General features: G+C 35.8%; 1 protein-coding gene across 1 annotated transcript; it reads left to right on the top strand.

Moving 5' to 3' along the window:
* Positions 1-3266: 3266 nt before the first annotated feature.
* On the top strand, positions 3267-6329 carry LOC18007793. The gene is made up of 8 exons (XM_006389636.2): positions 3267-3453; positions 3874-3917; positions 4014-4128; positions 4220-4337; positions 4432-4937; positions 5044-5567; positions 5661-5813; positions 5896-6329. The coding sequence occupies exons 1-8, from the start codon at positions 3267-3269 to the stop codon at positions 6274-6276; spliced, it is 2028 nt and encodes a 675-aa protein (XP_006389698.1). The 3' UTR covers positions 6277-6329.
* The last annotated feature ends 7033 nt before the right edge of the window (positions 6330-13362 follow it).

Here is a 13362-nt window from a genome sequence, read left to right as displayed (position 1 = left end):
TCCAATCAACAGACAACAGAAAATCAATATAAAAATGAATGGATTTAATGTATTCTCGATAAATCTAAAACATTTAAAACATACTTTGTCAATTTAAGTCATGGGAGTGAAAAAGAATCAGCGTTAGAATTTTTACACCGTTTGAAAGCATAATGAATACCTTTTAGAAGGAGTAGCCTCAAAACAAAGACCTCTTAAATATAGATTCAACCTTATTGAAGAACATGTGTCTTTGGATTTGAGCGAGAGCAATTGAGATTGGACACGCCATGGCTGTGCTAGGAAATGAGGTGGAGCAAAGTTATAAATTGTATCTTAGGACCCATCAGAGACTATTTAAAGAGACTGTCTTAAGTCGGTGAAGCAGATTGGGAATTTGTGGTCGGTAACTCTGAACATGGTTTTGTTATGGGTTGCAAAGAAATTGGTGAGCCTGTAGATGAAGTTTGGTTTGAGTCTGCTTTTATAACGTGCAATTCTGTTGGGTGCAATGAGACCTTGAATAAGGGTTCCCTGTGTCGGTTTAGAAAATTACAATTATAAGTTAGTATATGTAGATCGAAGTAGCATTGTTTGATTAGCCATAATTTGTTAATAAAATGACAATATGAGATGGAGCCTACAAAATCAAAGTTGTAGACGGAGCTAGAACTAATCATACAAAGCGAGTATAATGCAGTGTTATCTATTGATGAGTCTTTTAAATGCAGTGTTCATCAATGAGGAGTAACTCAAGCCTTATGAGTAAGCTACCTTTCGTAGGGTTCCTTGCTTCCCAGAGGTGGATGAGTCTAAAAGCCAGTTCTTCCTTGCTTAGTCCGGATTCGACTTCATTGAAGAGTAGCTGCCAGTGGACTGGTGCGAGGGCCTTTGAAGCAGAGGCTGCCATAGCTGTGATAGTGTATATATGTTGTGTGCGCCCAATTTTCGTATTGTTTCTCTGCTATGATCGAAGACTATATAAAGGGGAAGGAGTTGCGGTGATGTTTCCTAATTTATTAGAATGGGCTGATGTTGCAGATTCCACATTGTGGGTATTTACAGCAGGAGAACGTGGCTTTGTGGGTAGGAAAACGAGCCGTTCATGGAGATGTTGAATTTCAAATGGGAGGAAGGAGAATCGTTACTGGCTTTTTTATTTCTGTAACTTTTGGTCACAGATGCGTAGACAACAAAGAAGCGTAGCAGACTGATTTATGTTTTGTGTTTGGGCTGAGTTGTTGAACTATAGTGGGCTTCATTATTTGGCTGCCCTCTATTCTTCTTTCGTTGGTGTTTTTTGTTTGGGAGTGGTTGTTGAACTATAATGGGCTTGATTATTGGGCTGCAGGGATGTGAGTATGTTTTTATTGGCTGACTGTTTAATGTTTTAAGTGACGTGTAATGAATTGATGTTTTGATTGGCTGATTATTTCCCTGAATATTTTGGCATATGTGGCATAGCTGAGAAGCCAGAAAAGTAATCTATATATATAAAAATAGCTTTTCTCTCTTCTGGTGCTGCCATCTCAGCAGCCACCTCAGCAGCCACCTGTACAATTATTTTTTTTAAAAACTTTTGGTTTGTCCGGTTTCTCTAATTACGGCAAATGATGAGACACTTTAAATAAATCAAATATCACACTACCATAAACTGAAATTAAACAAATCATATGAACGACAACAATCATGGAATCACCATCAAAAGGGAATTGCATAAACAGATTTTTCGACGAAAGTGATATTTTCCAGAAAAAAAAACTCAACTCAGCTCAGCTTAACCATAAACGCTGGACTTTCTACCAATCCCAAAAAGGATCCATGAAATCCACGCCAAATTGGAGTCACCTACGACACACCCAAAAAACCAATTCCAAAGTTGAGAAACCGATCGGGCTCCCCAAGATGATGACAAATAGAGGTATATCTAAGAAATCATGGGGAGGGGTTAGACCGGCACCAATTCTGGAAAAAAACACCGCAAGAGTGGAGGATACCGAAATTAAACGTCCCTGAATCACCCAAGGAAGAAAGAGAAAGAGGATGGAAAAAATGACTCAATTAGAGACCAAAGGAATGGATATGAACAAAAGGTTGGTCCGACCAAAATTTCAATCACCCTCTTTCAATGGAAGCACCCTCTATCATTAAACCAAAATTCCAACAATAGAAGGGTTTTGCCAACATTTGAGAGAGCTATCGATTAATACCTACAATTATGAAGGGCTAAAAACGGACACGACTTTGTATAATCAAAATGGGATTTCATAAACATCGAACGAACAAAGAAATATAGCAGAAAAATGAGCCAATATAAAATAATACAAAAAATTACAGACTAAAAAAAAAACTTTCACACTAACCATCCAAACCCAATTTCAATATAGACACATTGTACTTCCACTGACTCAAGGTCTTATACAAAATATACTAACGGACAAAGTGTTTTCACAATTACAAATTAAAAAAACAAAGAAACAAATACTTCAGAAACAAAAATAAATTAACAAGAATAAACATAACACTTCCATAACATAAACCAAAAAATTATAAAAAAAAACAACCCCGAATAACACCTTCTATAAGAGACATAAGTCCCCGAGATATAAAACTATAAAAAAGGAAAAAACACGTGTATAATATAATAGCGAAGAATCATAATATAAAAACAATGGTAAACGCCGGCGTGTAGCGCGGATCACACACTAGTCCCTTTTATATAAAGGAGGTTTTCTAACTAGTCCCACAACGACGTCCTTATCCATTATTCCTATTATTCAATTAATAAAAAAAACAAATCAAAAATCTTAGATTCCCTCTCCACGTGTTTATTGGCGTGTGGACTGATTTTCTCAAATCTTAAATTCAAATCTCAATTATTAATATTTTTCTAATCGAATCTCAGACAACAACTGGAAAAATATATAGAAATAATTGAAATACCTTTTAAAAGGTTCTTCTAGCTAATTAATCTACCAAAAGAGAAATTTCTTAATTAACAGTATTTATCTCCAAATTACCATTTCTCATTACATAGTTCCAAAAATTTGAATCTTTCTCCATTTTCCCAAAACCATTAGCCCCAAACCCAGAGTGCAAAAGCATAAATTGAGGTTTTTTCTCTCTGATACTTGAGCGATAGAGAGATAGAGAGAAACATCGAGATCCTTTTTATTTGTAGAATCGCGATTGTGGGAGTTCGAGAGAAGGAATCGCGATTCTGAGAAATTTCCGTTTCAGATCTGATTTATTTTTTCCCCTGGTAATCCGGAGAGAGAAGGGAAAAAATGGGCGGTCTAGGCAGTGGCGGCGACAGAGGCGTCAGTAACGTGAACACGGGTGTTTCGGCATCTTCGAGAAAGGTGGTTCAGAGTTTGAAAGAGATCGTGAACTGCTCTGACTTAGAGATCTATGTGATGCTTGTTGAGTGCGATATGGATCCTGACGAAACAGTTAATCGTCTGCTTTCTCAAGGTTTTTTTCATCTTTTTTACTTCAAGCTTCCATAACTTTTTTCTATTTGTTTTTTCTTGGTTTTAGCTTTGAATTTGTTTGTGGAAGTAGAACAGAACCAAAAGAAATGAAAAAAAAAAAACAAACTTTAAAACAATTCTTAACTTAAGCTTTTGAAGAATTTGTCTATCATATTGAGATTCGTGTAAGAGAATGTCAGAACTTTATTTGTTTTCCTTATGTTAGTTGAAATAGTAATACTTTTACGATTTGGTTGAATTATCATTGTTACCTGTTTCTCGAAAGAACATAAAAATCAGTTTTTGTCCTTTTTTTTGCCTTCTCCTATGTTTGTTCTATGGTACTGATTATGTGATTTTTATATTCTTGGCTTGTTCATTCAGTTTTGTACAATGCTGCTTTGTTTTAAAAAACTTTCAGATACTTTTCACGAGGTGAAGAGCAAACGAGACAAGAAGAAAAAGGTTAGTTGTACAAATTTGTTTAATCTAACACATTATAGTATCAGAAGATGAGTTCCTTTTTTGTCTTATTCTCACTTACTTTGTCTGTTTGGTCAGACCAAAAATCCAGCAGAATCCTGGACACGTAGCACCCCAAATTGTAGAGCTAGAAGCAGCGGTAATGACAGCTACAACACCGCTCGAGGTGGCGGAAACAGATATAACTCGAATGGTAACAAATTGCTAGAGAGAGTGTGTTTATATTTTTCTTCTGATGGTTGTGGTTTGAAAATCTAATAAAAACTGTTTAAAAACTTTTTCAGAGTCGGGAAGTGTTCAAGGAGTACCTGCAAACAGAAGAGAAAACAGAACACACAATCATTGGGCTGTCTCTTCTTCTTCTTCATCTGGTGTCCTCGGGCGCCAACCTCTATCGAACAGGTTTTATTTCTTCACGTGATCGTTTCTTATCTAACTTAGTCAAAAAATGTCGCTGTTTTGTGGTTTTCTTAGTGTATCTCCATTGCTTTTGCAGTGATCCTACAAACGTTGAAGTTAAGAAAGCACCAACAGGTTCGAGTGATGAAATTACCTCGTCTTCGCTGCCATCTCCTGCATATCAATCCGCTTGGGCCAATGCCAACCTTGGACAGAGAACCATGGCTAATATTGTGAAAATGGGTAGGCCTCTCTACCAGAAGAACGTCACTGCGTCTCGTTCATTAGAGATTCAAGAGAGTGGAAGTAAAGCTCCTTTAAAGGATGAATGGCCTTCAATTGAGAAGCAAGATCCATTATCATCTCTTGTGAAGCCATCTGCTGAATCTAGTTTATCCACCAACCAATTCAGCGAGTCTCAACATCTGAACAAGACTCATTTGGATGACGAAAATCCTATTGCTTATCCTCCTAATGCGGAGCAGGTTCTTCCGCCTGCTTCAGTATCCAGCAGAAACTTGGTTGATGGTGATTCTAGAGAGTCCTCGGTATATGACGACGAAAGCAACAACGCGGAGCGACATGCTTTTGAGGAAAATGGAGGTTAGATTATTCTTTTTAATTCTCTGTGTGAGTCTTGCTTTTTTTTTTTTAGCTCTTTTCTTCCTCTTTGTTCATGTTTTCTGAGTTTTGTTTGCTCTATTTTCAGCGGAAGATGTTTCTGCATCTGTTGCTACCGGTTTTCAGCAACTTACTATAGACAATGATGAAGAGCATGAAACATTACCGAAAGATGACAAACCTGCAGTGATAATCTCCAATCACCTGCAAGTCAATACCTCAGAATGCTCGCACCTAATGTTTGGTAGTTTTAGCTCCCGGATAGGATCTGGCCAAGCTAGTGGCTTGAATGAAACCTTGGAGGAAACACAAGATGAGTCATCATTCAGACACCCCGACACTGATTACTATGGAGAGGAAGAGGGACAACAACTCAGGAATGTTACTACTGAAAATGAACAAACATCCTATCAAATTGATTCAACGGCCCGGAATTACCATGTTTCCTCTGATTCTGAGACAGAAGCGGCGCAACAAGAACCTCATCAAGAAGATCATCAGTACAAGTTTTCATCTCCTGCAGATTATGGATTTGAAAACAGGAAACAATTGAATCCTCTATCTGAAACAAATCCTCAGATGCAGAATTTGGATGCCTTTCCCAATGTAATGGTAAAAAAAAAAATGCTATTTAGCTTTTATAGAAATCCATCAAAAGTTCGTTCCAAAGATCTAACAATGTCTCTTTTTTTCCATAATGTTCAGCAGCAAGGATATACAAGTTCATTACCTAACAATCTGCTACCATCAGGCATTCAAGATACAAGAGAACTTGATATTCACTACTCGCCTTTCCAAACAAAATACAACACTGCCACTCTCTCTTCACCCAGCGGTCCAGCAATATCCATGGCCGAGGTAGTAAACTGCATTCTCTTTAGCATAAACATACTCCTATCTTTCCTCTTAATATCATTGCGTACACAATTTTCTTTTGCAGGCACTAAGAGCCGCGAGTATGTCTAGTCAAAACGCAATGCCCGGTGCAGGACAACAAGCAGCAGCACTTGCTCAACACCTTGCCTTAAACCCATACGTTCATCAGCCTAGGATGCCTGTAGGTCATTATGGTAACTTGATAAGCTACCCATTCATGCCACAAAGTTACAACCCTTACATGCCTTTGGCTTTTCAACAAGCGTTTCCCACTAGTAACCATCAGACTCTAGCTGCAATGCATCTGCAGTACAAGAATCAGGCAACCGCTCCTCCTGTTCTGCCTCCTTCTGCCTATGGGTTTGGCAGTGGCGCTCCATCGAGTAACAACTTTCCTTTGGCTCCTACTACCTCTGCAAACTCTTACGAAGATGTCTTGAGCTAACATTTTATGGACAGGAATCATTTGGCGTTATCACTTCAGCAGCAGGTAAAACAATAAATTATAGTTAAGCTAAAAGCCGACTCTTATTTAAGATTTTTAAGAACCAGTTCTTAAACCCTATTTGTCAAATTTGCATTGGACAGAAAATTTTAATGAAATTTTTCTTCTTTCTTCTTTATTTCTTCCCCAATAAATTTTTCATCTCCTTTCAACGACTCCTCGTTTCTTCTCTCTCGCTATCTCTGTCGTCATGCTCGTCTCTAACAGAAACCCTACCGTTGAAAGCACCCTTTCAAATTGCCGCTGGTGACTCAAAACCACTGAATCTTAATATCCAGAACCTCCCAATTTTCCTTCTCAGAAAGATCTTCACTTTTTGGCTGTTGGACCGATTTTTTTACTTAAAGCTAACTGGGCTTAGTAAAATCAAATGGTGTGATGAGAAATATGCTCAAGTCGGAGCTCTGGTGGTGGTCAGGTCGAGTTGAATAGAAAAAAAAAACAAAACTCAAGCCTAATCTTGTGCTTCCATGAGACTTGGTCTCTTTGTTTACACAATTCTCAGAGAATCGGTTTCATGGAGAGATCGTCGCATAAGATTATGTTGCCTACCTCCTGGATCTGCGTTCAAGAAATCTCTTTGATTTCAGAATCAACATTATCCAGAAATTTCTATATAAACACACAGTGTTATGTCGTCTTCTTCACCGCAAAACAAAGCTTCATCATAACTAAGAAAATCCAGCCATCTCTCTCTGTTTTTTAAGTAAGTATTTTGAGAGTATTGTAGAGTTAAGTTTGTATAGAATCCTTGTTTTCTAGTGCTTGTAAAAAGGGGTTAAAGTGGTTGTATCCCACAGCTCTGGAATCGGATAATTTTGTCGTACTGTGGGTGATTCAAAGAGTTATGGAAAGAGATTCATTATTTCGCCTCCACTCGTTTCTCTTACCATAATATCGTTTACATCGTTCTCATTTTTTTAATCAAATTTTTCGTAGTGCTAATTTTCAGCTCCTACACATAACTCTTTGAATCCGTTGGTGTTCTATAAACATCTAACAGATTGATTTACGAGAATATAAACGTTTTCTCAAATTGTTTACCCACCTGCGATCAAAATCTCATTGGAGGCTCAAACTTACAACGCACGGTCGTGGTGCCTTTCGAATTCGATGGCGATTTAAGTTGCAGTTCTGAGTTTTCATAAACGTATGATTTAGTTTACCAGTTGTGATTAATTAAACTTTGAACACAATACGAGAGCTTGCGAGTCTCAAAATTGTGTAGTGAGTGATTCCGTTGAACTCTCATTAGAGTGAATGATACTTTGTGGTTTGATCTCAGATGTGAAATTGTGATTTAGAAGTCTGAAACGAGACCTGTAATTTCTCTACAATTTTTTTTCTATTCTACTCCAAACAGGAAAAAGTGATCGATTATAAAAACTTGATACAAAGTTTTTATTTCTGGTTTTACAAAATTTGAATTTTGATACAGACTTGAATTGAGATTCTATTGTATCGTAACTTTTTTATTTACTTGCTATTGGAAGTCTCATTTTAAATGCTGCAATGAAACCTGCAATTTTTTACGAGAGAATTACTTTTATAATGTAAATTCAATTTAGATTTGTTCCTTTAATGTTTTTTTAAAAAAATTGTCCCCTTAATGTTTAAATTAATATTAACCCTGTTTTACCCTTTGATTATCAATTTATTAAATTTTACTAAACATTATTACATTATTAGAGTTAGATTCATGTACAAGGAATCGTCCATGTGTTTATTGTATTATGCCATTATGTCGCCGAGACCAAATCCATCGGTTACCCCAATAAGTTATTTTCTTTAACTGAATATATCTTTATGATGCAATTACGTATGAGGAATTACAAATTATCAATTTGAAATGTTATTCACTTTGTCAAAATTTTAAATTCAATAAATTATGATAAAAATATATACGAAATTTTGATTGGACTGGCCCCATAGAGAACCATATTTTAGATTATGCAGAGAAGTACTCGAGTTCGTATAAAGACAAATTAAGTTTTGATATGTTAATATTATGAAGAAGTAATTATTAGGCAACCTTAGTTCATTTATTTCAATTCAACAGCAATTAACCTAGCTCGTTTTTCTTCATCAGCCACAAAAATCTACTCTTTATCGATCTGTCTTTGATTTCCATAAACTATAAGTGATATAGATATGCAAATTTAGAGAAAATAAACTTGATCAATGGGGAAAGAAGAAGAAGAGAACGATACAATGACAGCAAAAAAAAGAAAAAAAACGTCAAAAACAGATAATAAAAATGGAAAAAACAATTTTCAAAAATATTCAGATCTGAGAGTTCACGAATTTTCCTATATTTTCTCAGATTTTGGTGGAAGTTGTATTCTACGTTAAAGTAGAATGAAGACCATATGTAGAAAAACTGTTCTATAATAACGTAAAACCTGGTCTAATAAGTAGAAGTTGTATTCTACCAATATGTAGAATATAGTCTATCCAGTAGATTTTATAATCTACCGTAATGTAGAATATAAAAAATATATAGAATATGTTTTCTACCACTTCGTAGAATATAAAAACAGCTATAGAAAACAAATTCTACAGGCTAGTAGAATATATAAAGAACTATAGAAATGGGATTCTACGTGGACGTAGAACACGCATTCTAAAATGCGTAGAACAAATTTTTAAAATATTTGTTTTCCTTAAATGATACCGAAAATATTTTTATTTCCTTTTTAGGTATTTTTGAAATTTTTAGAAATTAGTTTTGAATTTATTTTTTTATTAGAATTGCCATAACTGATTTAAAAGGGCAACTATGAAAAAAATAGAAAACATTAAGGAGACAAATATCAATTGAATTGGCATTATAAAAGCAATTCTCCCATTTTTTATTTCAATTAAACCTGCAATTTTCATTTCATTTGAAACCTCACATTTTTTGTTTGGATTTCGCAGACCAACACTTGGTGTAGTTTGGTTTGAGCATGTTCTCTTTTAATTATCGAGAGCGTATTTTGTTACTGAGATGTGTGATTAAAATTTTGTCTAATCATTTGATCTTTTGATAATAATTGAAAATTTTAGATTGTATTATTACTTTGTCTTGGGTTACTAAATTTAATACACATCCTCCACTAAAATCTTTTCTAATCGTTTTTGGTGGTTGCTCTGTTTTTTAGAATAGAAAATAAAAACAACAACAACGTTTTCGTGCCTGAGGCCGAGATCTTCACCTTTAACATTGGAGTGACGGAAGCTAACACCTCCACTGTTGCAATCAGGACTGAACAGATCCAGTTTGGGACTCCCACCAGTGATTATTGCCATCCCTGCTTTGATCCCTGCTACTGTTCAAACTGTGGTCACTGGACAGTATCAATCGGTTCAAATGCCAACTGTGAATTCAGTAGGTGTCCTTCTCAGAAAGTTCTATTGGACCAATTTTAAAATGTGGCAGAAGAAGATGTTTTTCTATCTAGCCGCACTTAAACTGGAAAGTACACCCATGAAGAGAGACCTCTCTTCCAGCGGATAATGATGATGCTTACGCGCTTGCGAGCATGTTAGCTTGAGAACACAGAGATTTCTGTGGAAAGGATACAACCAAAGTCGCCTTGCTGATTCACTGTTCGATGTGTATAGCAATGTTGAAACATCTAAAGAATTGTGGGATTCTCTAGACAAGAAGTATCACACAGAAGATGATGGATCTTAGAAATACGCTGTGACAAAATTTCAAGACTACAAAATGGTGGACTCGCAGCCAATAATGGTTCAATTCAGAGAGCTACAAACTCTCCTCCTGAGGGTATGAGGCTGTGTGAGATCTATCAGGCCGCATGCATCATTGAGAAGCTCCCACCTAACTGGACAGCCTTCAAAAAACTACCTGAAGCTGAAGAAGAAGTGGATGAGTCTCGAAGACTTAACAATGGAGCTCTGTATGGAGTCAACAAACCAGAAAAACATTAGAGTAGGTGTTGAAATTCGTGAACCCAATGCGAATGTGGTGGAACTCCAAAACAAGGGGCGCCATAACAAAGGATGCCAAGACAAAAGGAAAGGCAAAGTCCCACAACAGAACTCACAGAAGTTCAAGAAGAAAAAATCTGGTTGTGAGAGCTCGCAGAAGTTCATTGGAACATGTCACAACTGTGGCAAAACAGGCCGTAACTCCTTTGAGTGCTGCAACAAAAAAGCTCCAAAGAAAAATGAAGGCAAGAACGAAGCCAATCTCGCTGAACCACACATGTGCGTGATGGTCACTGAAGCTAACGTCGCTGAAAGCCACCCAAAGATTTGGTGGTTCGATACTGGTGCAACCAAGCATATTTGCTTGGACAGGTCAATGTTCTCTGCCTACACGAAGAACAAGAGTGACAAAAAATCCTTCATGGGAAACTTTACCACCTCAAAGATCGAAGGTTATGTAAAGGTTGTTTTGAAGCTTATCTCTGGACGTGAGCTCACCGTTACGAATGTGGTCTACATGTCAGACATGAGCAAGAATCTGATCTCTGGATCTCTCCTGAGTAAGCATGGATTCACTGTTAAGTTAGATGCGGATAAGCTGATGCTATCCAAACATGATATGTATTTGGGAAAGGGATTTGTTAGTGATGGTCTTTTTAAGATGTCTCTTGAAGCTGTTATTTGCAGCAATGTTGTCATTGAGGCTTCCACCTCAAAGATGAATGAGAATAAGAAATCAGTTGTTTATTTATCTGAGTCTTTTAGTTTATGGCATGAACATTTAAGACATGTTAACTTCAAAACTATAAGTAGATTGATGAATATGAATATGATTCCTAAACAAAAAAATAAGTAAAGAAAAATGTGAGATTTGCGTTCAAGTTAAACTTATTAAAACACCATCACCAAACATGGAAAGAATAAACGTGGAAAGAACAAATGTGAGATTTGCGTTAAAAAAATCTCTTTGATTTCAAAATCAATTTTATCCAGAAATCTCTATATAAATACACAATGTTATGTCGTCTTCTTCACCTAGAAACACAAAAACTTCATATCTAAGAAATCCAGCAATCTCTCTCTGTTAATTTTAAAATAAGTATTTTGAAAGTATCGTAGAGTTAAGTTCGTATAAAAACCTTGTTTTCTAGTACTTGTAAAAACGGATTAGAGTGGTTGTATTTTGCAGTACTTGAATTGGAAAATCTCGTCACACTGGGATGATTCAAAAAAATTACAGAAAGAAATTCATTATCTCGCTTCCACTTGTTTTGGTATTCGTTTATATCGTTTTTGTTTTTTCAATCATATTTTCTGTGATTTTAATTTCAGCTCTTATAAGAATATCTCTCATACAATCAATTAAAACTTTGCTTTTACCCAATCTTTTTCCGATTTACTAAAATTAGGTGAATACCCTCACATAACATGCAAGTTTTATTAATTAACAAACAAAACTTTTCATTTTTAAGTAATTTTAAATAGTAAAACTTAACATTAAAATTTATTAATTAAAATTTAAGTGGACATGTGTCACTCTCTCCACTGCTGATGTGTCAAAAAATTGGAGAGAGTTGATCCTCTTTTATATATAAGATTTGGATATGTGTGGATAATAAGTTTTGTGTCTTAAATTTTGTTTAATGGAATTTTCAATAATTAAAGAAAGACAAAAATTGTGATTATAGCTTTATGGCTAATTTTTTTATAGGGGTTTTTGCTAAAAATAACCTAAAACTTGACTTTGAATACAAAAGTAGACCCCTGAAAACGAAAGAAGAATAGAGGGCAGCCCAATAATGAAGCCCAATATAGTTCAACAACTCAGCCAAAACAGAAAACCTAAATCAGTCTGCTACGCTTCTTTGTTGTCTACGCATCTGTGACCGAAATTACAGAAATAAAAAAAGCCAGTAACGATTCTCCTTCCTCCCATTTGAAATTCAACATCTCCATGAACGCGTCTTCCTACCCACAAAGCCACGTTCTCCACGATGTAGAATCTGCAACGTCAGCCCATTCTAATACACCAGTGAACCAAGAATCAAATATACATACCTGCAAAAATTTGGGTACCAACATCACCTGTACTTTCTTTTTTTAACATGTAACTGAAACAAAAATTTCAAAAAGAAGAAGACGTATCTCATCAGTCCTTCATATATATGAACTATCTAGAGTATATATTGCAATGCAGAAATTATATCTGGAAACTAATGGCACAAAATAGAATTTACTCTGAAGAAATGTTTCCATCATCTGAAGCATAATAACGGCTTTGTAATTCACCCTCCAAATTTAGTTACATACTTAGGCATGAAGTAGAGCAAGTAGTCATAGTTGCTGCAGTCACTTTCAAGTTGAGGCTGGCATATTCGGGTATAGAATATAAGATTACTCTATGAAAGAGCTACTTCAAAACCTGTAAAGCCGTAGACATTTTAGAACTGATTGCTTGCATTTTCTATTTGTTGCAGATTTGCAGTACCCGGTAAACATATGCAAAAACATATGCAAAAAGACAAATCCTTACATTTCCAATCGGACATATGGTTATGCTTTAAAAGTATTCCCAAGAAGACTTGCACTGTTGATAAGAACACCATGTGAACCTGACAGCAACAGTTACGTAGAGCTTGATACTTCACATTCATAACCCAATCAACAGACAACAGAAAATCAATATAAAAATGAATGGATTTAATGTATTCTCGATAAATCTAAAACATTTAAAACATACTTTGTCAATTTAAGTCATGGGAGTGAAAAAGAATCAGCGTTAGAATTTTTACACCGTTTGAAAGCATAATGAATACCTTTTAGAAGGAGTAGCCTCAAAACAAAGACCTCTTAAATATAGATTCAACCTTATTGAAGAACATGTGTCTTTGGATTTGAGCGAGAGCAATTGAGATTGGACACGCCATGGCTGTGCTAGGAAATGAGGTGGAGCAAAGTTATAAATTGTATCTTAGGACCCATCAGAGACTATTTAAAGAGACTGTCTTAAGTCGGTGAAGCAGATTGGGAATTTGTGGTCGGTAACTCTGAACATGGTTTTGTTATGGGTTGCAAAGAAATTGGTGAGCC

This window comes from Eutrema salsugineum, unplaced genomic scaffold (genome assembly GCF_000478725.1).
Source record: "Eutrema salsugineum unplaced genomic scaffold, Eutsalg1_0 scaffold_95, whole genome shotgun sequence".
NCBI lineage: Eukaryota > Viridiplantae > Streptophyta > Magnoliopsida > Brassicales > Brassicaceae > Eutrema > Eutrema salsugineum.
This window is presented reverse-complemented; position numbering and strand designations above follow the sequence as displayed.